Source organism: Anas platyrhynchos, chromosome 28, assembly GCF_047663525.1.
Source record: "Anas platyrhynchos isolate ZD024472 breed Pekin duck chromosome 28, IASCAAS_PekinDuck_T2T, whole genome shotgun sequence".
Lineage (NCBI taxonomy): Eukaryota > Metazoa > Chordata > Aves > Anseriformes > Anatidae > Anas > Anas platyrhynchos.
Window position 1 is genome coordinate 6,461,593 of NC_092614.1, and position 27,165 is coordinate 6,488,757.

Sequence of the window (27,165 nt, forward strand, 5' to 3'; positions counted from 1 at the left end):
TATGAGTTTCTAGCAGCAACTAGGATAAACACCGCTCAGTTGTGCCAGACGAAATTAGCCATTTTATAAACAAGTTTATGTTCCTTTCTGTAAGACGATAACATGCTATTTAAGAGTCTGATGTTTACTACCCCAGATATATGGTCATGCCTTAATGCTTGGCTGTAACTACTTTGCAAAGCCTATCTGGAAGATATGCGAAGTCTCCAAGTTTTTCTTCTGCAAGCAAACGATTTGTCCGACCCTGCTGTGGGTCACCATGTCTCCTCTGCTGCTGTGTTTCTCAGCCCACTGTGAGCTCACAGTTCTCAGACTGCCCTGCTTTAAAGGGAGCTGATGTTAAGGCTTAATTACAATCAAGTAACACCAGTAAAACAAATAAAAAGAATAACACAAATCCTTTCCCCTGCTCTGCTTTCAAATGGTGGCAGGCTCGGCAGGCTTGGAGAGCAAGAAAGAAAATAATCCCTCTTTTGCCAGCATTAAACTATGCATTACTGAGGTTTTTGATGGTCCCCATGAACATCACCCTCCCAGTGCTGCTTGTTGTCCCCACCATATTTTTTTACCCTCCACTCAGTATATTTGGCAATGCAGGAATGCAGGATGCTTCCAAGCAGCATCCATCATGCTGGGGAGCTGGGTGAAGTGCTGCAGGCTGTGATTTGCCCGAAGTTGAGCAAAAGGGCTTGGTCTGTGGAAAGCTGCCCTTGGAAAACAAGCGAGGCTGGTGCTGACAAATGCCTTTGCCAAGTCAGGACAGACAGACAGTGATACTGCAGCCAGTTTCTGCTCCTCGGCGTCACTGCGGTCCCCCAGCCCGGTGTAGACCAGCTGAGGTCTCTCACCGCCTGTTAAAGCAGTGCTGGCATCGCTGGTACAGCTGCATGCACCAAAGGCTGGATTTGCAGGTGAGATCTTTTCTTTGCTGCCTCGGGGTGTACTTTGGGACAAGGACTCCCCAGCTTTGCTTGGAGGACATGATACATTGCCCTGCATGCCACCTGCCACCTGCACATGCATCCAGGGTGCTGCTCGCCAGCTGCTCACGAAGGGGTCCCTGTCCTCCCCAGCTGGCTTTGGGGACCCAAAGTCGTGGTGCTCGGCATGCCACCACCAGCCCCTGGGACCACGGCTGAGCCCCTGCTCTGCCCTTCCCCATATGGGATTCACGTAGACCAACCCTATCCAGCCATTTCTCCTAACCCACCCTAAAATGGAAGAAAGCGTGGCAGATTTTTGCTTATCTGTCTTGCTCAGGGTCTCATGCAACCCTTGTGATAGCACAGGGCACCTGCACCACTTCTCCCCTTCCATCTGCCCCCACAGAGCTGCCTCTGCTCCCACACCTGGCATCATGAGCCGCGTGGAAATTAATTTTATGATATTCACCAGTCGCTATTGACCTGGATTTACATGAACACGGGCACTTTAATGCCTTTTTACCCCCAAGGGTACCTCGGTGTACTTGGAGGTGGGGGTGGCACACGCATAGGCTGGAAGCTGTGAAGTCCTCGGATATTCTCCTGGCCGCAGATGGAAATAGGAGGTTGCAACATCCTGCAGCAACTCGCGCTAACCCTGTCCTGCCCGGAGAGGGGAACAGGGCTGTCACCTCGTCCCAAGGGGGGGGTGACAGGGGAGACCAGGGATGGGTGGCCGCTGGGGTTTATTTGGGGTATTTGGCTGTGGTGCAGGCTTGGGAAGGGTTAAAGCGGGGACCCTGCGCTTGCCCCCTGCCCACTGCTGGCACTCGGGTGACATCCAAGCCCTGCTCCTCCCTCCCGGCCCTGCCAGCAGCTCCCATGTCAGCCTCGGAAAAGATCTGGGCATGGCGGCAATGAAGGCAGAGAGGGGACGGTGGGGGGGAAGGGAGGGTGGAGGTGGGATCAGGGACCCCCATCTTCACCAGGGGACCTCGGCGCCGTGCTGCTGCCTGCGGGTGTACAGGCAGCCAAAATGCCGGGGTCACCGGTGAGTGGTGCTGGGAGCAGGTTCCCAGGCTGGTGCTCATGTGGGGTTTGCAATATTGGGGTGTCTGCAGCATCCCACAGGATGCCCATTTTCCCGCATAAGACCCCCATACCTCCTATATATATATATGTATATGTATATATATATATTTATATATATATATATATATATTCCTCTTTCCTCATCTACACCAAAGGATCTCCTTCCTGTCCCCAAACAAAACAACCTCATTAGCGCAACCTGATGAACACAGAGGCAATGCTGCTCAGGGCATCATTCCCTGCTGCCCGTTTCTCTCCTACCCCAAATCCAGCATAGTTTCCCCACGGGAGATGAAGCCACTCCACGGGGTCCCTTTGCCCTGGGTGATGCTCACCAGACCCTTACGTACACACTGCAGCACGGAAAACAGCACGTGCTGTGCAAATATTAGCATGGCCGAGTCAAAGCAGGACACTGTGTGCTCTACCCAGTTCCCATAAACGTGCCCTGTCCCCATGAACTGTTGCTACATCGGGCATTTTCCTAGCATGGACTGGAGAAGCTCACAGCCTTGGTCGTTCAACCTCAGGTGCAGGACCTTTCCCGTAAAGCTGAGGACTGACTGGGCATATCCTGTTGTCCCTGGGGTTTTATGCAAGTGATGCTCATCTGCCATGGCTGCTATTAAATGTTTTGCAGCATGTTTTGCTCGCTGCAGCCCCTTGTGACGGGGTGGGCGGGGAGGAAATGCTTGCCTTTTCCTGCAGACCTCGCTCTGCAGATCAGCCCCAGATCCCCCCAAGTGGGATGGGTGGGGGGATTGGGGTGACTATATGCCTCTGGATTGACCCCAAAATGAGACTGGGGTTTCAAAGTGGTCCCATGAGCAATGAGAGCCCCGTACAGTAGGGCTGCAGGGTTGCACCCCAAAACTGAGCTGAGTCGCACCTTGGTGCTGCCGGTTTGTGTGCTGACGGGGGCCATGGCCTTGCACCACGGCGGCCCCGGTATCACAGCAGAGGAGTCCCATTGCGTCCCGCCTCCCTGTGGGGACAGGAGCCTTCCCGAAAGGGGACACTGCGAGGCACTGCGCAGACCTTTCCTGCAACCTTGGCTTGGACAGGCCGAGGTTTATATTTAGATCTCCAGGAGAAGCCAGGAGAAAGGCGACTTGTGACTTTTCAGCCGTGCCCACTGCTTTCTTCCTCCGGCCGGCGGCTCGCAAATGGGTGGCCCGTCACCTCCCCCCACCGCCCCTCTCATCCCATAAAGCTGCCAAAGCTCCGGTGGCTGCTGACACCCATGTCCCCACACCCTGCCGGCCCTTTTCTAGGGACTCTACCCCCTGCTTCTGACTGTTTTTGGCACGGGGGGATCAAAACCCCAAACCCCCAGAATACCGAGTTTCTGAAATGGTGACGACTGCGGGGGCTTCGCTGTCCCCACGGTGAAACCCTGTCACTAGCTTGCACTGCCAGAAAGAGAAACCTGGGGACATCCAAGCCCCTGCCCGGTGGCCTGGCATTGTCCCAGGGCTGGATCCGGCACTTACCGTTGGGTGAAAAGAGCAAAATCCCAAGGAGAGACCTTTCGGGGCCAGATTTTCCTTCTCCTTCGACTCCTGGAGGCTTTGGCTCCGTGAGTGCCTGTTGGCAGAGCAGCTGCTGCTGCTGTCAGATGGTCATGAGTGAAACCTGAGGACATGCAGGGTCCTTCAGGTAGCCTCCAACGTCTCAGCTGTGGCATTCGTCCCCGGCAGCGCCAATCAAGGGGGTGGCGGCGTCTGCATCGCCCGGCGGACCCCCCCTCCGTGCTCCACAGCCAGCCGACCATGCCCCGAGCTGGGTACGTGGCCACCCGGCATGTCCCCAGCAGCGCAGCAGGATGTGCCAGATATTGAGGTGGCCTCGGGCTTGCTCTAGCCCCAAATTGGGCATGGGGAGGTGGCGAGGGACCCCAGCCAGCACCTCCTCACCTCTCCCAAAAGTGACGCGCAATTGGAAAGTGCAGCGGGACAACTGCAAGGCGAGGGGGAGGACGGGACGGGGGGACGGGACACGGTGCCAACCCCACTGCCAACATCATCTGCAGCCCTTTGGCAGCATTACTGCAGCCACACAGCACCCAGCACTGGCCTCAGCTCCTCCTCTCTGCTCTGGGGGCTCCAGCTCCTGCCCCACACGAGCCGCACAGAACCACAGCACCAGCAGCACCCCACAAACCACAGTGCCAAGTGCTCGAGGCTGGCAGGGACCTCTGGGTCCCTCTGCTCCAACCCCTGCTGCCACCCAGAGCAGGGTGCCCAGGACCACATCCACCCCACGGCGGCTGCAGTGCTGGGCTTGCCCTGCTTCAGCACCATCACGTCTTGTGTCTCCGTGTCCCCTGCTGCATGCTGTGCCAGACCTGCAGGTCATACCCAGATCAGGGACAGTGTTAAAGGGAATCTTGCCCTGCCTTGCATGATAGGGCTTTTGGGTGCTCTTTGCATGTTTTGGGGGGATGAATGGGGGACACAGCGGGCACCCAGGGCAGGGAGGAAGGTGCAGGGGTGTCTGTGCTCATCTCACAAGGTTCATCCCTTTTGGGGTGCATCGACCACCCAGCCTGCTCCAGAGGGGACTCACCATTGTGAGTCCCCTCACCATTGTGAGGGGACTCACCTCAGCTCTGTGCCACCCTTCTGATGCTTACCTTGTCCTAAATCACCCAGCAGCGAGTTTCCCAAAATCAGCGAGCAGCCAAAGCCAGAGGAAGGAGGTGGTGAAGAGCTTTGCTCTGAGGAGTTTGCTAAAACCAGTGCATCTGGTGGTGGAGGGCAGGGACAGGGCCGTCCCCCCTCTGTGGCTCTGGGGACTTTCCGCTTGCCCTCTTGGCTGTAGCAGGGTATTTGGGGGATGCTTGGTGGTTCCGTCAGCTTCCCAGCCCTCAGCTGCCTCGAGCCCAACCTTGTCACCACCGGGAAGCCCCTACAAGCTGCATGGGGTGTTTTGCTTTGCATACAGCCTAGAGCAAACTTGGTGGAGGGCATACAAAGGTAGAACTCCAGGATATGTTCCGGGAAGCCGGGGGCACCCTGGGGTGCTCAGCAGGGCACTGGGCATGCAGGAGAGCACAGCTCTGCCTGCATAGATTGGCTGCATCTCTGCAACCAGAACGGGAGCTTGAGGTGCCTGGGGTGCCCGTGACACTAATGTGGGTGCAAAACCAGCAGCAGAAGTGCCTTTGGGGTGACAGGGTGGGATAAGGGCAGTGCCTGGGTGTTTGAGGTGCTTTTGCTTGCAACTCCCCCCAAGCAGCCGGTGCTGGGTGCATCCTGACCCTCCTGTACCACCAGATCCTTGGTGCCTCTGTGAGGACTCTGCGGGGCTGAGCTTTGGCAGGATCCAACCCATGGGGAAGGGGCACTTGCAGCAGCAGGGCGAAGTCCCCACACCACAGAACTGGGCACATCCCAGAGTGGGGATGAAGAAGCGGGTGAAGCACTGGGGGCACCCTCAGCATGGGCACCTTGCGGGGCACCCTGGCGTGCCCAAGCAGTGCAGCCTGGCATCCCATGGCAGATCCAGGGATGCGAGCAGGGGAAGAAGCTACAGGCAAAGGCACAGCTCCCCGAGCCCCGTCGCTGCGAAGAGGGGCGGGCAGAAGGGTCCCAAATCTTGCTGAAGCCTTGGGACATGTGTGGGCTTGGCTGCCTGCTCCCCCGAAGCGGCGAGGCCCCTTACCTTCCTGCCTGTAGGGTCCCTTGGTGCTGGAGCCCGGGGTCCCCAGCCGAGCTTGCCAGAGGGCGGCTGCGGGGCCGCTGCTGCCTTCGGGGCTGTCCCGGGGATCCGGTGTCAGTGCCCGCGGAACGGGGCCGTAGTGCCACCCACCGGCTCCAGACAAAACACCCCCCCACACCCAGCACCCCCCCGGCCGCACCCCCAGGGCACGGTGGGCTACGGGTGGGCGATGGGTGGCCGCTTCCTGCGACACCCCACTGCGTGGCCCCACTGAGCCGGAGGACAGCCGCCCCAAATCCGAAGTAATAGGGCACGATGCAGGTAGAGACACAAAACCTGTGCAAACTTTTTGCAAACCTGTCACAAAGTCTCTGCGGCAGGGTCACATCAGCCCCCCCCCTCCCCCCCCCCCCCCCCCTCGAGCCCTGCCTCTGTGGGCACCACTGTGCTCTGGGATGCCATAGATTCGATGCCCAGCAAGCCCCAGAGTGGCTTTCCCCCAGAGTTGGGGTGCAGGTTTAGCACCAAAAAGGGCCCATCCGCAGCTGCAAACGCATGCAAAAGCCAGTGCTTTTCAAAGCTTTATGGCAATGGTGACATTCCCTCCGAGCATCCCCAGCCCTGGTGCAATCTGTCTCCCTCCTCTCCCTGCCCTCATCTTCCTTGCTAATGATGGAGAGGGATGTTTATTCACCTGCGGTCTCTTGGCGGCTGCAGGCAGGCATTTATTTGGCAGCTGCTGTACCCCTCAGGAGGTTTCCTGGCTGGCGAGGCAGGATGCTGCTGGCCCGTGGGGCTGGTTAACGGAGCATCCTCCATCTCACCTCAAATCAGGTCTGGGGCTCTGCTTCCTTCTCAATGCCTCTTCGTGAGAGCAGGCAGGATCTCTGGAGATCCGGCAGTCTGGAAAGGGGCCAGTACGTGGGTTTTATTTAAGGAAGGACATGTGGCTATGTGGAGAAATTACAACCCGGGAAGCTTGAGAGGCTCTGACGAGATCGGATGGCTCGGGTCTCAGGAAAGCAGCGCGGCTGGGGGAGGTTTGGGAAAGGGCATCCGAGGCCTTTCTTGCTACTGGAGATGCTGTTTGCCAAGGCAGGAGCTTAGCGTGGGGCAAGTGAGGGCTGCTTGTGGGGCAAATGGGACAGGCTGTGGCATGGGGGCAACTCTGCCTGGAGGGGACGCCGGGCAGAGCTGATGCCTGCAGGCCATGGCACACTGGCACCCCCAGCCCAGCCCAGCCGCATCCCTCCTGTGGTCCTGCTGTGTCCTCTCTATCCCTTGTCCCTCGCCCAGAGCCTGGACGCTTTACCAGACATACAAAAAACAGATGTTCGTTCTCCAGAGGTATTTCCAGGTGTTACCATTGACGGCAGGGTTTCCATCAGCTAGCAAGCTTGGCACTGAGTTTGTGGTCTGGGTTTGTGCAGCAAACAAGCCTCTGAAAAGCAGTGCTGGATTACAGAGTAAGATTTTATCGGCAAATTCCCACCAGTTCCTGGCAAACCATCCCATCCCTCTGGTGCTGGGCACTGAGTGGCCGAAGTGGCAGGCATGGGAATAGGGGAAACATCTCAGAAATACGGGGAGGATGTGAGTAATGGGAGCACTGGGGGATTGTAGAGCTGTTGGGTTTGGTTTGTCTTTGTATTTGCTTCTCCCACCCCCAGCATGGCTGCCAGGGGCTATGTTTAGGCATTTTCCCCTAAGGGAAATGATTTTGTAAATAAAAGAGGGAGGGAAAAAACATTGGTAAATCCCTTCAGCACTGGGGCCACTTCAGTTTCCATTCTGGTGACAAATGAAAAATGCCAGATGTTGTTTTTAAAATATGTGTGTTTCCTAGCCAGCCCCAGGGCAGAAAAGGAGGAGAAGCATGCTTTGCCTTGCTGAGTGAATTGCACGTGGAGCTCTGGGTAGGTGAGACCCCAGCACGTATCAGTAAGAAGCCTCCACAGACACCAGCACCCAAGTGGGCAGAGCCTTTCCCCATGGGCTGCTCACATCAGCCTCTGAAGGTGCAAGACCCAGAACCTACAAATCCCCTTTTACTGTGGTTCTTGGGGCTGTACTCATGGAGCTGCACCACCACCACCATCCACAGGGAGAAATTTCCCCCCAGACGCCATCCTTGTCATGCTGTGAAGTCTTGGGTGGCCAGGTTGAAGACGTTGCTCTCCATGGACGACTGCCACTTGCCCCAGTTCCTCTTGATCTCAGCCTGGACCTGAAGCGACAGCATGGACTGGTGCTGGCTCCAGGGGCACCACCATCACTCTGCAGAGGGGTGGGAGCTGCACCCCAATCAAGGGTGGAGTCGGAGTGCAAGAAAGAGGGGACCCTGTGCCTGTCTGTGTGCCCGTGTGCGCACACAGGCACGGCTGCACACATGTGATGCACATTGGAGTGAGCCCCTGGGGGAGTCTGTGCCCACGTGCAAGTCAGTGGTGCTCAGGGGTGGGTGCTGTGCATGCCATGGGGGTGACACTCACCTCCCCGTTCAGGAAGCAGTACAGCAGAGCCACCAGGAACCCCTGAAAAGCACAGACAGAACATGTTCTACCCAAGAGAAGGGGCCAGACCCCTCTACGCTCATCTACTGCCTACATTTAGCGCCCACTGTGCCTCTTACTGAGGGCAGCACAGGTATGGGATTGAACGCAAGCCCCAGCAGCACATCCTGTGGGCTCCTGGTGTGATGGGATGGGATGGGATGGGATGGGATGGGATGGGATGGGATGGGATGGGTACCTTGGGATTTCACCTGCCCATCTCCCCCATCTGCACCTGGTAGGAGCCGAGGACCAGCTCAAAGTACAGCCGGGCATCCACACCGATGTGCTCGGGGAAGAGCGCGAACACCACGTAGTGCACCCCGAAGAGGGGGATCAGGAGCAGCGTGGACTTGGTCAGCCTCCTGCGGAGAGGGATGGCGTGAGTGGGGCTGAGTGCGGGTGGTCACAGCGGCCCGGGGGCCCCGGGGATGGTCCTTCCTTCGGGGAGCCCCGGGGCCTCCTGAATACCAGGGTGAGGGGAGCTGCCCTTTGCTTGAGCTGTGTACCCACATGTACTGCTGCTTATAGTTTTTGCTGATGTCTGGGGACCTTATCTTCTGTGCTAACATCCTGGTAACGTTGAGGAAGATGAGGAAGTTCACCTGCCATGGAAGCCTTGGCTCAGGATCTGCACAGAGCCCCAGCTGGGTCCCCGCATCCATCTAGGCCCCCTGGGATGCTTGGAGTGGGGACATACTCACAAATATGGCCAGGAGGATGGGAGCCTTGATCACCCACCAGAACCGGCTGGTGTAGTCATCCCAGCAGCTGTGGGAGAGGAGAACAAACCCACGCGCTCCCTTTTAGCCCAGGTCCCAGCCCCTCACCCCATTGGCATGGGTGTCTTTGTGCCCCACCAGAAAACAGAACAAGCATTACAATAAACTGCTGCCCCAGTTCTCCCCTCCTGAGCCTCCCACGCAAGAGGTTTGTCCCCTTGGACTTGCGCAGGGGACACATGGTCAAGCTGACCCAGAGGAAGAAGGGGGGTGTCTGCACTTACCCATGGTTGTCGTACTGCAGCCTGGTGGCCACCCACACGCACACCGTCAGCATGGGGACACCTGCAAGGACAGGACCCGGGCAGGGATGTGGCATCACCACAGGGCTCTGGGCACCTTCCTTCCATCCCTTGTCCCTCCAAACCTATGTCAGAGCCAGGCCTGAGGCCCTGGAGGTGGCAGGAGGGGTCCTTCAAGTTTTAGAATGGGATGGTGGCCACTGATGGTGCTGCACCTATGTGTGTGTGTCACCTCCTGGCCACCCTCCTGCCAGCTCCTACACCCAACCTGGCTCTCGGGACGGCTGTTTGCAGCACCCAGATACAGGAGGGGAGTGGGAAGGATTTGTCTGTGCCCCATCCCAATCACATGCAGGATGGGTGGGCAGCAGATGCTGTGAAGTCTCTACGTCTGGTACCAGTGGAGCCATCTGGGTGATGGCTGGGGATCAGTGATGATCTTGGGATCAGTGATTGCCTGGTTCTGCGCTGCTGGGACCTCACTGGAAGGGGCAGATGTGCTGGGGGGGGGGGCACACTCACCCCATCCGATGAGGATGTACCACCAGATGTAACTCTTGTCAGAGGTGAAGGTGAGCAGCAGGAGGGTCTGCAGGTACATGCCCTCCACCAGCAGCCAGTAGAAGTTAGCCAGGACCGAGTACTGGAAGAAGGCGATGGCTGCTTTGCAGTTCACCTGCGAGGATTGGGAGGAGAAAAGCTCAGTGGTGCTGGCTGGGAGGCAGACCCCATCCCGAGGATACAGGGGACGGCTGGCCTCCCATCTGCCTGCTTAAGGAGACCCGTGGTGCCCTTCTAGTGCAGCCTCAGGGATGCTGCAATGCTCCAGCCTGGCACCTCGCACAGGTTGGCCCATGGCCTATGCAGTTATTGTAGGACCTTTAGAAACCTGTATTTGTGGGTGTCCTTGATGTCGTATCTGTGTCCTTTCTGTTCTTATTGGCAACCCCAAACCTGCACATCTGGAGCTGCAAGGTTTGTGTGCACGTGAGCTCTGTTGGGGTTGTGCAGAGCTACAGCTCTGCTGGAGACCAGAGATGGCTCTGAGGGCAAGAACATGTTCTCTCGCAGACAGGGCCCATCCAGCTAAGCTGTTGTGAACCTCCCAAGGTCCACCGAGTCTTTTCCAGAGATCCTCACAGCCTCTGTGCCCCTCTTTGTGGTGCTAAATCTGCTGCAAATGCAGCCAGACCCCTCCAGACCAGCACACGCAGTGCCTGTGCAAGGCTCAGCACCTCACCGTTGACATTGTGCAGTGGTCAATGGACTCGTCTGAGAAGAGGACAGCATCCTTGATGAACACGGCAGCCCCCCGCAGGATGAAGGAGGTGAAGAAGTGGATGTGGATGGAGTTCCTGGTGCAGTGCAGCTTTCTATGGGTGGAAGAGATGCACCGTGTCCAGGCAGGAGAAGAAAGGGCAGCCTGAGGGTTTTATGTCTGTCTGTCCCTGGTCATCCGTGGTGCAGGGATGGTGCTGGCAGCACCGGGAGGGGAGAGGTGGAGAGCAGCCATCCTCTGCTCACGGTTTGCCTCCAGGTCCAGATCACAGAGCAGCCAGCGTCGAGCCCTACCTGAAGCAGGAGAATATGCCAATGGCCAGGAACAGGGCTGCCAGGGATGTGGAGTAGCCGCAGGTGTAAAGCACCTTCATGGTGACAAAGTAGCCTTTCTGGAAGGGAAAGCACCAAACTAATGAGGTGGCACAGGCTGGGGGGCTCATCTGCCATGGGCAGGGAGATGGTGAAGCCTTTGCCTTTTGCAACCATGCAAACAAGCTCTGATCCCCACAAGTGACAAGGATGAGGCCACCAAAATAACCCCAACAGCATGGAACCCACTTGCCTTGGCCTCAGTGTCGTTGCCACTCCTGATGTCCTCCAGCTCGCAGGCGTTGTAGTAGGGTGGGCTGGGGAGGCTCCATCCTGCCTCGGTGCAGTTCCTCTGGATCAGCGCTGCAGTGGCAGGACAGGACCTCACAAGAGCACCATCGCCCCTCGTGCCAGCCCCGGCTTCTGCACCAGCACCCCCAAAACATCCACCCACACCTTGAACTCCGGGATGGTGCCTAAATCACTTCCCAGGAGGATGTCCACCAGCGTGGTGGCACTGGCAGCGGGGGGTGGTGGGCACTACAGGAGCACGAGCACATCCCATCAGTGCTGTGCTGGCAGGGCAGGGCAGGGCACGAAAACCAGCGTCACTACCCAGAGTGGGAGGGAAGGAAGGGTGGATGGGGACTTCTCCATCCATCAAGCTTCCCCTAAGCTTTTTTTTTCCTTCATTTTTCCCCTAATGCAAGCATTCACCAACCCTCCATCACCTTTTCAATTACACCCAGCTAAGGGAGCACCTGGTGGCCATTCAGGTGCTTTCCTTTGCACTTCATTGCCTCCGAGATGGATGGAGGCAGCTGCTCCCAGGGCAGCAGCGCCTGCTCTGGCCCTGAAATAATCATGATTCTGTGCTATATTTTTCACCAGTGTGGCTCGGGGCAGTACTGAGCATGTCAGGTGCATTAGTCCAGTCTGCAGATGCAGAAAGAAGTGCACCAAGCAGCTGGGGGACTGGCCCGGTGCCACACAGCTGGAGGATAATGCCCCCCAAATGCTCTGCCCAAAAGGGAAAGTATCCACTGGGTGATGAGAGGGCTTGGGGATATCCCTGGTGTGGCAGCACCCTGTGTCTCTGCTTTCATCCACCCCCCCCTTGGGTTGTGTTTTGGAGCTGTGGGACCGGAGGAAAGGGCTAGGGAGGCATCAGGATCTGTGCGAGTGGGGATGAGCATCTGGGGCTGGGTTCAGAGCCCCGCACCTTTGGACTTCTTGAAGACGTGCAGGATGTCGGGACAGGCGACGGCTTGGGATTGACCGATGGGCACAGCTGGCCAGCAGCTTACTCCGTCCCACGCCGTCTGGCAGCCTGGGAAGGGACGGGATGATCAGCGGATGTGCTGGGAGGGGACAGCCCCCAGCCCCACAAAAACATGGCGTGGCTGTAATGGGAGAGCGGGGACCGGCTGGCCATCACCATGTCTTGCTGTACCCGGCAGGAACCGGGAGCATCCCAGTTCTGGGAACAACCCAAGGGGTGCAGGGAAGAGCTGGGAACTCCCTGGTGGCACCTGAAATAACGCAGGTTTCCTGAGCTGAATTTCTACTGCAGGGAGGGCGCAAAGTGCCACCCCTGTAAGTCCTGTCTGGTGAAGGGGATGCGACAGGGGAGGATTTGGAGGGTCCTGGGGGAGTCAGCAGCCTCATTTCTATATGGGATGCCCTTGGGGAGGCTCCCACCACACCAGGAGCAGCAGGGCCACCAGAAGTGCTCCTTCCTCTAAGAACTTGCAAAAAAGTTGCCAGGACAGAGGAGGGGATGAGGCAGAGAGAGGGGAGGAAGGAGGAAGAAAGGAGAAAGCACCACTAGACTTGCTGGAGGATAATTAGCTAAGCCACATTGTGCTCGCCTCTTTAGCACTAATCCAGGGTTTAAATGACTCCCAAATCACTTTGGAAAGGAGCACAGTGGAGCAGATGCAGGGCCTTGAAGAGTTAGTGCTGCAGCACTAACAGACACACAGACACACACGTCCAGGACAGCTCCCCTCCTTGCACACGTACGTGATTAACCTTGGAGATACACATTATTAACCTGGAGCTACAGCTATTCCCAGCCAGGGAACGGGGACTCAGACACATCTAATTAGTTTTCTCTGATTTCAGCGGGGTGGGCTGGGGGTATCTGGCCAGGCTTGGAGGGCTTTGCAGGGCTGGCATTACAGCACTGAGGTATGTCTTCATTTGTCATCTGCTGGGACTGTTGCTGAGAGGGGTTGCTTTGTTTTTAGGAGTTGGTGCAGAGCATCTGGATGTGTCTGCCCCACTGTATAAAGGCATCTTTTGCTGTATGCAGTGGTGAGAGCTGTGAGATGCCTGGTCAGGAACCAGAGGAGCTCTGCAGGGAATAAAGGCGCTGGGATCAGGGGGAAAGGTTTAAATCCCTCTTCCCACTCTGTTTGCCTGGGCTGTTGCAGAATCCAAAACAAAACAAAACAAAACAAAACAAACAAACAAACAAAACAAGCAAACAAACAAACAACAACAACAACAACAACAAAAAATCAAAACACCACATTTCTAAGCGCTGTGGAGAATGGGCAAAACGTTCCCATGGAGAAGAGGTGATGGAGGCAACTTCTGCAGGGACAGAGCAAAAAACTGAGCAGAAAAACCAGCAGCGAATCTCTGCAAACCTGCCTATGCCTGCAGGAGGCTGCTGTGGCTTTGGTGTCCCCACACTGTCCCCAGGAGCCACCACTTCCGCATGCTGTCCCCAGGCTGCCGCCAGCCAAAGCGCACGGCTGTGGTTTGGGTTGCCCCAAAGCACCCTAGTTCATCAGATTTTGAAACTTCCCTTAGCAAAACACTATCCTCATGGTGTTCTTCTTGATATGGCAGAAAGGAGCTTTTTTCCATCAAAATGCTATTTGATGGGAAGTTACAGCTCAGCATTTCCACTGGTTAATTGTATGTGGATGTGCCAGGGCTGGTGCCCTATTTTGTGCTGCTCCGACTGGCATCTGGAGATCTGCAGAAGCCTTGCTGGGTGGTGGTTTCTTTCCAAATACCTCACTGCAGTGAACACCACAAGTACCACGTACTTAGAAGAAAAAGCACTGCAAAAGTGATCTCTAAGCAGGTTTCAAGCTGGGTTCCCCAGCATGATGCTGAAGCTTCAGGTCCCTGTCCTGGTGCTCGCTATATTGCTACCATGCCCAGGACAGCATCCCCCCAGCACTTTATGCCAGCTCTCAGCAGGGCACTCCCCATGGTGGCACCAACAAGAAAAGGGAAGGGAAAAATTCAGTTCAGGTGGGCAGTGGAGGCTGCAGCCAAACAGGAAACTTGGGGTTAAACACTGAATTTAATTAATTGCGCCTCTTGGTTATTTTCCTAGAGTTAGATTCTTTCTCCTTGGCTGGCACGATCTGGGCTGCACAATGGACCTTTTCCAATCAACTTGGCTTTTCCCTGCTAAGCAGGAGGATACGTTATATCTCTGCACAGTTACTTATGCAATTATGCACCTTAACATGCATTTATTGAGATGCTTCATTTTTACATTTGTATTAGATGAGATCCATTGAATGACGCATTTCTTATTCACTAGGTGATAATTTTTATCCAGAATTTGAGCCAAGCTGCTCTTGGATGGAAATTGAAATGCAGTTAAAAAAAAAAGTAATGTACAAAAGCAGCACTTTATTTTTTTCCTTTTTTTCTTTCTTTTTTTTTCTTCAATTAGTTAATCAGTTTAAAAGTCCCGGATATGTAAAAATTAAGTTGCTCAAAACATGTTTTGCACTGAAACTAACTGAATTAGCAAGGCAAGAAGGGGCGCCATGCTGTGCGATGCTTGTGGCAGGGACCAGGACTCTGCGGTGCCCGTGCCCAATGCCTCTACTTCGGTCTGGGGCAGGTCCAGGGCAGGATGATCTGTTTGGGGCAGAACTATGCCATCCTTTTATTGCACATGCCATACGCAATGTGGGTGGCCTCAGCCCCTGTGGCTGTTTGCAGCTCCCTGCCCACCCATACCCCCCCCAGGTGCCATCTCAGCCCCCATTTCCCTGCAGCAGCACATTTCGGGGTTCTGCAAGGATGCTGCAACCCCTCTGCCATAGACTCTCATCCAAAGCCCCCCATAGCACATCCTCCCCTTTGTCCCTAGGAAAATGTGCTTGCGTGTGGGGAGGGCTGCGCTCACCTTGCTGCCCGTGGGCGGTGGGGGGGGCTGGATTTCGGCTTTCACTCTTGATAATCTCCAAGCACTCAGCCTCTTGCTCTTGGAAATAGAGGACAACAGAGCAGTCGGGATGCGTTGCTCGCACCTTGGGGAGGGAATGCACAGACGGCAGGACGCCGGGCATTAAAAAGCCTGACTAGGAAGGAAACCAGCCGATATTCGCTATTTCTACTGCAGCCAGCCCCAGGAGAGCCTATCTACGTAGCTGTGCTTTCAGACCCTGACATTTCCTTAGCTTTCTACTGTTTGACTTGTAAACATCATAAAGAACCGCCGCAATTATTTCTAATTCCCTCCAAAAGCAAGTGATGCTTAAGGGCACCGCTCTGCCCAGATGCACACGCCGTGCAGAGGCTTTAAAAAGAGAGGGGCCGACCCCATCAGCAGGACAGATGCAAGAGAACCATGTAATTAAAGATTTAAAAAAACACCTATTCAGGCATGGCTAATCCTTCCCCCGCCCTCCTCCTTCAAGGTTTTAGTTTTGTTAGCAGGAGTGATGAGACAGTGAAAAGCACATCCCGTGGCTCCCAAAAATGCAGGGGATGCATGAGGATGGGCAAATGGACCAAATGGGAATTAAAGCCCTGTCCTCCCTGCCCTGTCCAGGCTGCTTCTTGCAGCCCCTTCGCCTCCTCCAGGAAGTTTCGTTTCCTTTTGCTGCTGAATGCAAAATATGCAAGGAAATTCCTGGCCTGCAAAATGCATTTTGGTGGTGGCCATTGTGCAAAACACTGAGAAAGCTCACAGGACTTTGGAGCACCACAGCAGGTACGGGACTGTGCTCCCTTCAGAGCCAACCCTGCGCCGTGCCCCAGTTTCCCCATGTGAGAAACAAGCTGATGCCATCGCTCTCCTAATAAAGCCCCAAAGCACCCTCTGACACCTTTCTCTTTCTTTTTCCTTTCCTTTCCTTTCCTTTCCTTTCCTTTCCTTTCCTTTCCTTTCCTTTCCTTTCCTTTCCTTTCCTTTCCTTTCCTTTCCTTTCCTTTCCTTTCCTTTCCTTTCCTTTCCTTTCCTTTCCTTTCCTTTCCTTTCCTTTCCTTTCCTTTCCTTTCCTTTCCTTTCCTTTCCTTTCCTTTCCTTTCCTTTCCTTTCCCCTTCCTTTCCCCTTCCTTTCCCTTTCTGTTCTCTTCCTTTTTGCTTTCTTTTCCCCTTCACTGGTCCCCAAGTCACCCGAAGTCCTTGGGGAGCATGGTGTTACTGGGAGCCACCCTGCAGGACACACGGGGTTTTCCTCTTTGGGGGTGCCCTGGACCATCTCATCCCATCCTGAGCTTTGCTGGTGGAGCTGGTGTCACAGCCCCGGGGTGCTGCCATTGTCACCTCCCTCCCTGCCTGTCCCTGCTGCCTTTCAGCAAATCCTCCCCCCGAAGCTCCTGTGAAAGCAGGTGCAGCTTGGTGTCCCCACTGCCAGCTGGCTGGGATGGGGACAGGTAGTGGGAGGGATGTGGATGGGGACAGGAACACGCTGGGGACACCTGACCCCGTGGGGTCACCCACCCCACCAGGACCGCGGGTGCTCCGCTCCCCAGGGCTGGTGGGCCCCGAGGTGGTCATCACAGGCAGGGGCCCGCCACTCTCACTGCCCCCCTGACCTCCCCATCCCCGTCCTCCCTGGGGACACTTACCCAAAGCATCGGGAGCGCGAGCAGCAGGAGCAGCAGCGTGCAGGAGCCAGGGAGCTGCCACGGGCACCCCATGGCTGGAGCCAGCCCCGTGCCGTGTCTGTGGGTGTCCCAGCTCAGTCCCCGAGGGGCTGGGGCCAGCCCAGATCCTCCTGCATGGCCCTGAGCACCAGGGGGACCCCAGCTCCCAGGGGTGCCCCTGCTCTCCTTGCTTCTTCCCAGCCCTGTCCTGTACCCAGGTCCCTTCAAGCCACTTTCCCTCAGGGGGTGCTTGGTCCCCGAAGGTGGCCCTGACCTGCTCCCAGTGTCCCCCCAGCTCTGCCCAGCACCCACGGCTCCTTCTCTCTGCCAGCCTGAATGTCACAGCTCCCGGGTCTGGCCGTGTGCAGGCTCCACCCTCTGCTCCCCCTCCCCACGCACAGGGCTGGATGCCAGGAGCAGCATGGGGGGGACACCCAGCCTGGCACTGCCATGGCCCGGTCCCCTGCACCCTCTTATCTGCACCCCTTGGAGACCTGGGACCCCCTCCAGCTGTGCCCAGGGGCATGCACTGGGGGGGCCGTGGAGTCCTCTTGCCTGCGCTTTGGATGCAGCTGAGCTGGAAACCCGATGTCCAAAGGCTTTGGGAAGTGGGGGTGCAGACAGGACTGATCCAGGGTGGGGTGCAGGGGGCGTGCTGAGGGGCACGCTGCTCCCCAGCCAGCTCTGTCTGGTGCTAGAGGGGCCCCGCGGGGATGTCGTGGTGCTGGGTTGGTGCACACTCTCATGTGCAAACACATGCCCTGACACGCGTGTGCACGCCTGGATGGGTGCATGCACAGGGTGCAGGGATGCTCCTTCAAGCCCTGCGTGCATGAGAGGCTCTGTGGGCAGCTGCCCATCCTGCCTGCTCACCTGCATGGGCTGGGACACCTCCGATCCCCTTTCTAGAATGGGGAAAAGGCCGGAAAGGGCTAGAAGATGGGTGCGTGGCTGGCTCTGCAGGATAAACTTAACTCTGCCCCATCCAAGCATGCTCAAAGTCCTTGGACAGGTCACCTTGTATTCCAGAATGCTGCGTGAAACACCAGCAAAGTGCAAAACGGAGGGTTTTAATCTGCACTGAGCTCATGATCTTGGTGCTTGGGTGCAACCAGGATGCTGGGTGCAGAGCAGAGCGGGTGGCACAAAATGCCCAGCGCAGCGTCCCTGCCAGCCATGCCCTGAGCACTTCTCCATGGCTATAGATGTATATCTACATCTCAGCCCCATGCTGCAAAGCACCAACCCCTTTAGCACATGGAATTTTGGCCCAAACTTCACAATTTTTAGTGCTCTTAGAGCAAGGCAGGGGGCTAGGGGGGCTGTGCTGTCCCTTGTGTCGGGGCAGGATTGGGGGGAATGGCAAACGGGTTCAGGAAAAGCTTTAGTGGAATAATTCACCTTGTCTTTCAAATAACTGCTATGTAATTTAAATACCCCTAAAATGCAAATAAAGGAAATGGGCTCTTAGTATTTAAAACCACTTTTATGACATTATTAGGAGTGACTGACACTCCTCTCACAGGCACAAAGCAGCAAAGTCTGAGCCTGCAGTTATATTGACACAAAAAGCCTCCGGGACCTGGCCAGACTCATTACCTTCTAATAGTTTCCAGCAAAATGCAAACACCCAATTTTAATCATTTAATTTTCCAACAGCACGTAAACAAGCAGTGGGAGGTTGCCTTGTCAGACACTGCTTTAATCAAATAAAATTATAACTGGTGCAAACAATCCCAGGCTGTGCTGGCGGAGATGGGGGCGAGGGAGCAGGGTGAAGGCAGGCTGTGCCTGCTGGTCGTGGTGGCCCCAAGCCACGCGTGTCCCCACAAGGCTGGCTTATTTGGTGCCATCTGGTGGCAATGTCACCAGGGCTTGTCACTGGACGGGAGCAGACAAGTTTTGGAGGTGGCTGCTTTGGTCTGCAGGGTGGGAAGGAGCAGCTGAGGTTTGGGGGGGGGGGGGCTGCAGAGCACCCTTGCTGCATGCTGAGGGCTGTGCATTGCCCTTCCCCTCCCCAAGCAGCCCCCTCCCCTGCCATTGCCAACAGCCTCGTGCTCAGTTTTGGGCTCTGGGAGGAACCAACCAGTGATGGTGCTGCGTGAGACCAGAGTGGCTGGATGGTGGCTTGGAAGAGACCTCAGAACAAGACCTCCTGGAAAGGAAAACGTTATTTTTTCGTAACTGGGATTCAAAGTGAGATCTTTCCACCCAGTCATGCTCCCGGACCTGCAGAGCAGCCCCAAGAGGTGCATGTGAGGGTGTGGCACGGAGCACAGGGGACAGCCCCTGCTGAGCCCTCACTGCATGTCCTTGATTTGTCCTGATGTGCAGTGACAAACTGACTTTTGGTTTAGATGCCCAGTGCCCAGGGGAGGATGCATTGCCTCCATCTGGTTTCCTTTGTCTTCCATGAGTCCTAGGCAAGGCTGCTGCCTGCTGTCTGTTTCCTCATGTTGGGGGATTGCCCCAGCTGCAATTTGGGCACGGAATGACGGACGAGCTTCATGCTGGCCGCCCTCCCCAGTCACCCCAGTTATTGCTGCTGGGCTGTAGGGGAGTGCAGCCCATCCAGGCACGGCACAGCACCGCTCCCAGCGTGGTGCCATCCGACACGGCCTGGCTCTCCATGTTCCTCAGCTCGGCTGGTTCACCAAAGCTTGCCGAAGCTGTGGTGCTTTCATTGCTTGCTTTGTGAGCACAGATTCATGCTGAGAGCATTGGGCATCCCAGAGGGGCCGGACTGCATTGCTTTTGCTCCAGATGCCTGGTGCAGCATCTTCCTCTGCTTGCACCCAGCAGCAGTGTGAGAAACAAAGTTGTGTTTTTGCAGTAGAGAATTACTTTTCTGTATACCAAGGTAGTTGTGTAGTCATAATAAGGAGAAATGCTAAGTAGATAAGTGGACAGTAGAAAGCCTCACTGTTCTAAAATAAGGTAGAAGTTTGAGAAAAACAGGATGAGCAGTGTGAGAACAGTAAAACAAAGAACACAAGTTCTCAAAACATAAGAAAGGAGAAACTAAAGGGTTGAAAAAAAAGAAAAATTGTACGTGTATGGTATAGAGGAGTGTCGAGTAGCTTGTGAACCTGTAGTACTCAGCCAATGAGGAAACAGGGGAGGTGATCAGGCATCGGGTAATATGGAATAAAAAGTTTGGCTTTGTTTACTAAAATGCTCTCCTGATTGACAGGACGCCCACCATTGCAATCGTGAATAAAATAGCTTCACAGAAGATCCTGTCTGAAGAAAATTGAGATGTTTCTCACAGCAGAGGCACTGCTAGTGGAACCCTCCCCCCCCCTCCACAAGCAGGGTTTGGGGTTGAAGTCCTGTCCTCGGGCTTTAATTAGGGTGAAGATTTTGGGTTGGCTTTCCAGAACAAGAAATTCAGATTCACAGTACAAGAAGGGCTTGGGAGCTGCCAAAAAGAGAGCTGCTAATAAAAACATCCACTGAGCATCCTCAAGGGTGTCTTGTGGCACATGTCTCAGCCTAGGGGTAGGCTTCATCAGGGTGTCTCTTACTGGGGACAGAGGCGTCCACCAGCAGAACTTTAGAATCACCCACATGGCCATGAGTGCTCCTGCCCCAGCGCCGATCCCTGCAGCCCTAATTCTATGGTGCTGCGCTTTAAAGACAGAGAGCTGGGCTGGCAGGCGTGGGTGCCTGCATCTCCTGCTGCCACCAATGCTCAGACCTCCTCTCTTTATGACAGATGTGCTGGGGGACTTAAAAAGGGACGTGCTGCATGGACTGGCTGCAGATGAGCATTGGCCTACCCAGAGCCGAGCCCCAGCCTCTGCCCTGCCCTGCGGTGCTGCATGGGATGTGTCAGGGCTGGGGGTTGCACCAGACCCACACTTGTGGACAAAGAACAGTCAATAAGACCCCCAAAGGGACTCAGCCTGCCCCTGGGAGGTCTGAGAACATTCACACCACGTCTGACCACGGCAGAAATTCTTGTGCTGCAAATGGCTCAGCTCTTTGCTCCAGTGCTCGAGTCCTTCCTACAGATGAGAACAATATTAGCACTGACAAAGCGGATACCCAGGCTCTGCTCAGAAAACACCAGGCTCTGCCAGAAGCAAGGGGCAATCAGCACGGTAATTAAATGTGCAAATAATGTGAATTTGGGAGCTATAGCAAAAGGCAGTGAAATAATCCAGAGGGGCCTAGAGAAATTAGCAGCATGGAGCAAAATGTAATGAAGCAGAAAATAGCCTGGCTAGAGCCAAGGGCTTGGGCTAAGGCAGTCCACCTCAGAGTGGGTGCTCCTGCCCATCTGGAGGTGTCTTGGTGCTGTTTTGGGGCAGGACAGGAGGTTTTATTGAGATCTGTTCCTTCTTCATGAGCAGGGCTTGCTCCAGGCTGGGTTCCTGGGAAACGTTCACAGACCTATATGCTAGGGGCAGAGGGGACTTTGGATTTTATATTGATGAAATAATCACCCAGAAGAGCAGTCCCAGAGCTTTCGGAGGTGGAGGAAAGATATCTGAGGACAGTTGGAGGTTGGGCCATTTGGGGAGAAAATTTCCTTGCAATGGGTTTGCATGCCAAGTCGGCATGGGGCAGGGGTGTGGGGGTGTGCTGTGGCTGGTCACTGCAGAAGAGGGAAGTGGTCCATGGGCACCAGATCTGCGGTGGCACCTGACTGATGTCCCCAGCAGCACTGTGCCTTGGTCATGCACGGGGGCACACTGCGTCTGAGGACCGAGGGACATCCCATGGAGTGGAAGGACCTCCATCCACAGAGACCACACAGCTGCGGTGTGCTGGCAGGGCGCTGTCCGATGGCAGGCACTGCCGAGCCCTGCAGAGCTGAGCCTTTCCCAAGCACTGGCCAGACCCATCTCCCAGTGTTCCCATGTAGAAACCTGGCTGTGTTTGCTCCTCCAGCCTGAGTCCCTGGTGCAGGTGACAGCTCAGCCCTGCAGGGACACGCTGCTGCTTTGCAGCTGCCTCCGGCCCCTCCAGCTGCTTTCTGCCAGTGTTTGACAGGACCTTTCAATACGACCCAAACAAAGGGGTGGCATGCTGAGAGCAAGCCAGGCAGTCAGAGCTGCTCTGACAGGTGACTACATCCCACCAGACTCCCTGTCTGTGTTCTCCTGTTGGCTTTTTCCTGCCTCCCACCCAGGGAGCAGACAGGAGCGGAGCCATCTCCCACCTCCCATGATGGCCGGCACTGATGGAGACCACGGGGCTGTGGGACCTGGGTTTTTAGGAAAGCTTCCAAAAGCATATGGCCGAAGCTGTGAGATGCTGCTGGTGGGAATGCAATGGGGCTGAGCAGCCCTGCCACTGGGACCAGTGCTCCCCAGCCACTAGGACCAGTACACAGAGCTTGAATGAACCCACAACCCTAGTTTGCTGCAGGGACAATTGTCCTGCAGGCCCAGAAACACCATGGGGTGTGGGGTGGGGAGCACAAAACACCTCTGTCCCACCCCTTTGGTGGTGGGGGGTGTCCTGGGGATGCACAGTGGGGAAAAGCAGTGTGGGGACGCTGCTGTGGCTGCCAAACCTGCCTGAGGCTTTGTTTGGCCCCAGCAGCTATAGCAACAAGCTGGAGCTGCCGGCTGCAGTGCTGCTTGGCTGAGCCATGGAGGTCGGGGCAGCAGGGGACCCCAAGGGGGTCTGGGGGGACCTGGCGGCCAGGACCTACATCATCCCACATGGGGTAAGCCCTGCAGAGCAGCTCTGCCTCTGGGCAAAGGGAATAGTAAGGGTTTGCAAGGATATGGTGGGGAAAATGGGCTGGGGTGGGAGGAGAGGGAGTGGGGTGGTGGTTTTAGGTAGGCAGTGGGGTCTGGAGCAGCAATGCTGGTTTTGTTATTTTATTTGTTTATATATATATATATATATATATATATATATATATATATATATATATATATATATATATATATAAACAAATAAAATATATAAAATATATATATATTTTATTTGTGAGATGCAAATGTCCCCTGCAAAAAGCAAAGTGCTCACTGCACCACGAGGACATTTCCCCAGGGCTGGGGATGTGCCACGCTTGCAGGACTGCACCCCTGGAAAAAGGGGGGTCAGTGCAAGCTGCCCCCTCCTCCAAGACCCTCCATCCCCAGGGCTTTCTTTCCCCTTCTGCCTTTCAGCTGCCACCTGTGCCATGTCCCCACGGTGCTGTGCCGGTGTCCCAGCAGCCGGTGGTGATCCTCCAGCAGCTTCCTGGAACTCTAGCCCTGCCCACCAGAGCCCCGCACCTGCGGGAAGGTGTGTGACCACAGGCCCATGTGACCATAGTCCCATGTTAAAACCACCTTAATTTCATCCTTTTATTTTTTTTCAGCCTCTTTAGGATGAGTGACGCCTGGGGGGGCAGGGGGAAGGGCTGCAACCTCATAGGGCTGGCCACACCTTTACTTGATGGTGTCTTTGCCCTACAGGATGCAATTTTTGGTGGTTTTACCAAACTTGAAGTCAGGGCTGGCTTTGAAAACACTGGGATGTTCCTGGGGGACTTTTTTTTTTTTTTTTTTTTTTTTTTTTATATATATATATATCAGCTCCAGAGGGATTTTTGGCTCCTGGGACATATTATGACCAAAGACATGCTCTGGGGACGGGGAAGGCTGGGCTGTCTAAAAATACATGGAGGAAAGGGCATGCTCCAAACTGGTGTGGGAAGCTCATGCACAAAGCAGGATCTTGGAGATCGTCCTCCAGCAGGTTTGCAGGCACCTTGCAGGGGAACTTCATGCCTGCAGCAAACGGTGGTGTTTCATTGGGGATGTGTTAATGTTTTAACAGGGATGTTTTAAAGCCTCAGGCATCCAGCCAAGGGGACTCAGATGCTGACATGTATGTGCAGGGCCACCTGGGTTTGAGCCCTGCTTAATAGGTACTTGCTCTGGGACTGGAGGTGGCATCAGTCCCTATGGGGACTATGAGTCTCTGGGGGTCTCTGAGCTCCGAGCCCCCACGCACTGCACCATGCCCACCGCCTGGCTCCCTGGCACTGTTGCCCCGGTGCCAAGGAAGGATTTGCCAAGTCCTGAGCACTGCCAGGACCGCAGCAATTCTCCTCTGAATGGGCGGAAAGTCTGCCGCCTCCAGCACCGCTAATCACCTTTTGTGAACAGCCTTCGTTGAGCCAGACCAGATGTTTAATCACATTTGCAAATAAGGAAAGGCTTAACTATGTCTATTTTAAAGCTTTATCCAAGCAAAATAATTTTTAAATGCCATGTAGGCCTTCCAAATTGGGGCGTGGGGCAGTCTGGCTTGGCTCCTGATACTTGGCATAGGGACAAGCTGTGGTGCCACCCCATCCCAGCAGGGACCCTTTAGGGGCTGCATCCACACCGCTCAGCCGGCGGCTGTGTTTCCCATGCCCTCGCTCTAATCCCTCTGACGCAGAGCCCCTTCCTCTCTGGCAGATTTAATCGAGTTGATGATGATTCAAAACTCCCAAATGCACCAGGTGGTGATGAACAGTCTGGCCGTGTCGGCATTGACGTCCTTCGGGTTCGGGCCATCTCCAGCTGCTGCCCAGGTATGGGGCAAGGAGGATGGATAGCACCTGGGTCCCATTTCATAGCAGCATGGGACCCCTGAAGTGCAGCTGCTGGATGTTCACAGCCCTCTGCAGCTCCTGGAGGGTCTGGGGCTCTTTGGGCTGGTTTGACCCCCAGCATGGATCATATCAGGCTGCTTGGAGGGGATTTAGTGCAGCTGGGAAGAACTGAGGTCTGCCAGACGTGGGCAGGGTGCAGGGTTGGGCTGAGCAGAAAGGCTGAGCACTGCTCATTAGGCAGAACAGCTCTGCAAGGGCATTCATTTAAAAGTCCATCTCAAACCAAAATTATATGAAACATTTAATCTCCGTGCGGGGAAACAAATGCTGCTTTCTTGGTGGGATGCAGGCAGCTGCCTTGCTCACTGCTAGCTGGCATCTTTCGTGCGCATCCTCCCAGTCCCCACCAGTTCACTATACTGTGGGAGACTGGACCCTGCATGTGGCTGCTCAATGCTCAGATGCCATGGGCAGCATTTTGGGGTCCTATCTCAGGTTGCAATGCCCCTGTATTGTTTCTTCATGTGGAACCTCATGGAGCTCAGGCAGGAGAAGTGCTGTGGTGGCACCCCTTGGGAAGCAGCTCTGCAGGCAAGGCCCTGGGGCCCTGTGGGGCCCCAAACTGAGCAGGAGCCAGCAGCGGGCCCTACAGCGAGGAAGGCTGGTGGTGGCCTGAGCTGAACCAGGCGAGGGATTGCCTGCAGGCAGAAGGAGGGGATCCTGCCCCTCTGCTCCTCACTGCTGGGGCCGCCCGCACAGTGCTGGGACTGCTGCCAGGCCCCCAGTACCAGAGAGGCCAGGCAGGCTGCAGAGAGCCCAGGGGAGGGCCACGAAGGTGGGGGGACCGGAGCAGCTCCGCTGGGAGGAGAGGCTGCGGGAGCTGGGGCTGCTCAGCCTGGAGGCTGCGGGGATCCTGGCCGTGCCCGTAAATCCCCGTGGGGAGGACAGAGCTGGGCCCAGGGGCACCGGGCACGAAGCGGGGCCCGGGAGGTGCCCTCTGACCACCGGGAAGCGCTTCTGTGCCCTGGCGGTGGCGGAGCTGGCACAGGAGAGGCTGCGGGGGCTCCTCCTGGGAGATCTCCAGAAGCCGCTGGGACCTGGCCCTGGGAACCCCAGCTGGAGCAGGGGCTGGAGAGATTGGCCTCCTGAGATCCCAACCTCAATTGCTCTGTGACTTTGATCCTGTCCTGGGGAGCCCAAGGAAGACAGCTGCTGAGATCAGCCCAGCATCTCTTTGCCTTTTGTTCCTCCCCACAGCCACTCATGGTGCCTTTGCAGACTGGAGAGGAAGAGGAGGCCGTGGTTTTCCACCACCACTATGTCCCCTACGCCGGTCCCACTTCCATCCTCACATGGCCGGTCCTGGCTGGGGCTGGGGGACCACCGGTCGTGCGCTACCAGGACACAGCAGTGGAGGATGGGGAGCCGTGAGTATTAAGGGTGCTGCTTTGTGTGTACGTGTCCTGCAGCCCCTGGTGTGACAGCATCTCTGGCACCAGATGGGACACGGAGGGCTGGCATTTACTCCTGTTCTTTGTCCTTTTCACCAGTGCAGTGCCACCTCCTCCTCCCCCCAGCGCCACAGGGACTGTAGGAGCCAATGTCCCGCCATCATCAGGTGAGGACAACTTCTCCCCATAGCACCTGCCTTCAATGGGAGATGCCCCCAGGCATACATCAACCTTCCCACATGTCCCGACAAGGGCTGAGCCCTTCCTGCTCCCTCCCTCCGTGCAAGCCCTCACATGCCCTCCAGGCCCTGCTTTCTCTTTGCAGAGTACTATGACATGCTGGAGCAGCGGCAGTGAGCTCCCTGCAGCCTGAGGTGGCTTCTCCTGCACGTCCCTGGCCTCCAGCCCAGAAGACCTTGTGTGTGCTGAGAGTGGGTGCCCTATGGTACTGACAGTTTTGGGGTGGCCCACAGGGAGGAGGACAATGTGCGCAGCAAAATGCATCAAAATAGTGCATTTTGCCAGGCATGTTGTCCTCCTCCCCGTGAGCCACCTCAAGGCACTGGGTGTCACGAAGCCCATCACCAAACACAGATGGCTGCTTAAGAGGGACAAGCTCCAGTTCATCAGTGAAATTCCAATCCCAGATGGACAATGTGACGTTGCCAAGCCACGAGGGCCCTGCGGTGCTCAGCACCATGCTCTGTCCCTGTGGGACATGCTGGCATCGGTGGGGTGGGGTCGTGCCAGCCCAGGTGTCCCTTCAGCTCCCAATGCAGCACATTGCCTGTAATTAATCTGCTTTGTTAAGAGAGCTCCCTGCTGTCACTAATTAAGCATCTGTAATTACCCAGGCTGCTGGCTCTGTGCCTGAGCATAGGGCTTCCTCCAAGCAGCAGGGGTGAGGGGGGGCTGAGAGCCTCTTGCACCCAAAGGAGGGGGAATACCAGTGCCTGATGCTCCTGGCCAAGCACAGCACGGGCAGGGCTGGATATGGCCAAGTGCTGTTTCTGCAACGGGAACACGCAGTTCCACAGCTCCACACAGTGCTGGCCCAGTGCTGATCCCAGTAAGGGATCCATCCTGTAGAGGGCTCCTGTTTGAGTGAGTGTGGGGTTCCCCAGGGCTTGGTTCCCCCCCCTGTTTGGGTAAAAAGGTGAGGGGAGTGTGTTCAGGCATTTTATGGGTGCTAGGAGCTGGTCCCTGCCTCTGCCACCTCCCCAGCCCTGCTGCAGGGTTCACAGCTCTGCTCTGATGCCACCAGGGTGGGTGGGCTGGTGGGACTATGGGGTTCTGATGAGGGCTGTGGAGTTCCATGCAGCCAGCAGCATTACAGCCCGGTTATCAGGGGGCTCTGCCTTAGCCCCTAGTAGGAGACTCTAGGGCTGGGAGTTACGTGGAGCTGAGAGCATGCAGAAAAATGGTGTCCAGGCAGTTGACCCTGAAATCCCCTCCT

At 55.9% G+C, this 27,165-nt stretch overlaps 3 protein-coding genes across 12 annotated transcripts in view; 1 reads left to right on the forward strand and 2 right to left on the reverse strand.

The window, feature by feature from the left end:
- Positions 1 to 6,528, reverse strand: part of SCN4A (sodium voltage-gated channel alpha subunit 4) — a 47,490-nt gene extending 40,962 nt beyond the window's left edge. For 2 of the 9 annotated variants that reach the window (XM_072028993.1, XM_072028989.1), the window contains exons 1-2: positions 5,682 to 5,699; positions 3,509 to 3,602 (exon numbers count right to left, since the gene is read on the reverse strand). Coding sequence is in view for 1 of the 9 variants with exons in the window: in XM_072028987.1 (XP_071885088.1) it covers positions 6,373 to 6,403 (31 nt within the window). In the remaining 8 variants the exon portion in view is untranslated. Of the gene's footprint in view, positions 1 to 3,508; positions 4,277 to 5,681; positions 5,829 to 6,372 lie in introns of those variants that run through there. The other 7 variants (XM_072028994.1, XM_072028988.1, XR_011805216.1 and 4 more) reach the window with 6 other exon arrangements.
- Positions 6,529 to 6,699: 171 nt separating this feature from the next.
- On the reverse strand, positions 6,700 to 16,907 carry LOC101791362 (vasoactive intestinal polypeptide receptor 1). Of its 2 annotated transcripts, XM_013101618.5 has the most exons (13): positions 16,686 to 16,907; positions 15,016 to 15,139; positions 12,067 to 12,174; positions 11,098 to 11,207; positions 10,827 to 10,924; positions 10,495 to 10,627; positions 9,777 to 9,930; positions 9,237 to 9,297; positions 8,935 to 9,001; positions 8,744 to 8,835; positions 8,466 to 8,595; positions 8,171 to 8,212; positions 6,700 to 7,905 (listed from the first exon to the last, which is right to left on the reverse strand). In XM_013101618.5, the coding sequence occupies exons 1-13, from the start codon at positions 16,755 to 16,757 to the stop codon at positions 7,813 to 7,815; spliced, it is 1,284 nt and encodes a 427-aa protein (XP_012957072.5). In that variant the 5' UTR covers positions 16,758 to 16,907; the 3' UTR covers positions 6,700 to 7,812. The 2 variants fall into 2 exon arrangements, with proteins under 2 accessions (XP_012957072.5, XP_071885108.1); XM_072029007.1 differs by lacking the exon at positions 12,067 to 12,174.
- A 5,373-nt stretch (positions 16,908 to 22,280) lies between these two features.
- Positions 22,281 to 26,558, forward strand: PRR29 (proline rich 29). Its single transcript, XM_072028838.1, has 6 exons — positions 22,281 to 22,386; positions 22,838 to 22,955; positions 24,122 to 24,237; positions 25,516 to 25,685; positions 25,809 to 25,876; positions 26,035 to 26,558. Exons 1-6 carry the CDS (start codon positions 22,309 to 22,311, stop codon positions 26,064 to 26,066), a joined length of 582 nt encoding a protein of 193 aa, XP_071884939.1. The 5' UTR covers positions 22,281 to 22,308; the 3' UTR covers positions 26,067 to 26,558.
- The last annotated feature ends 607 nt before the right edge of the window (positions 26,559 to 27,165 follow it).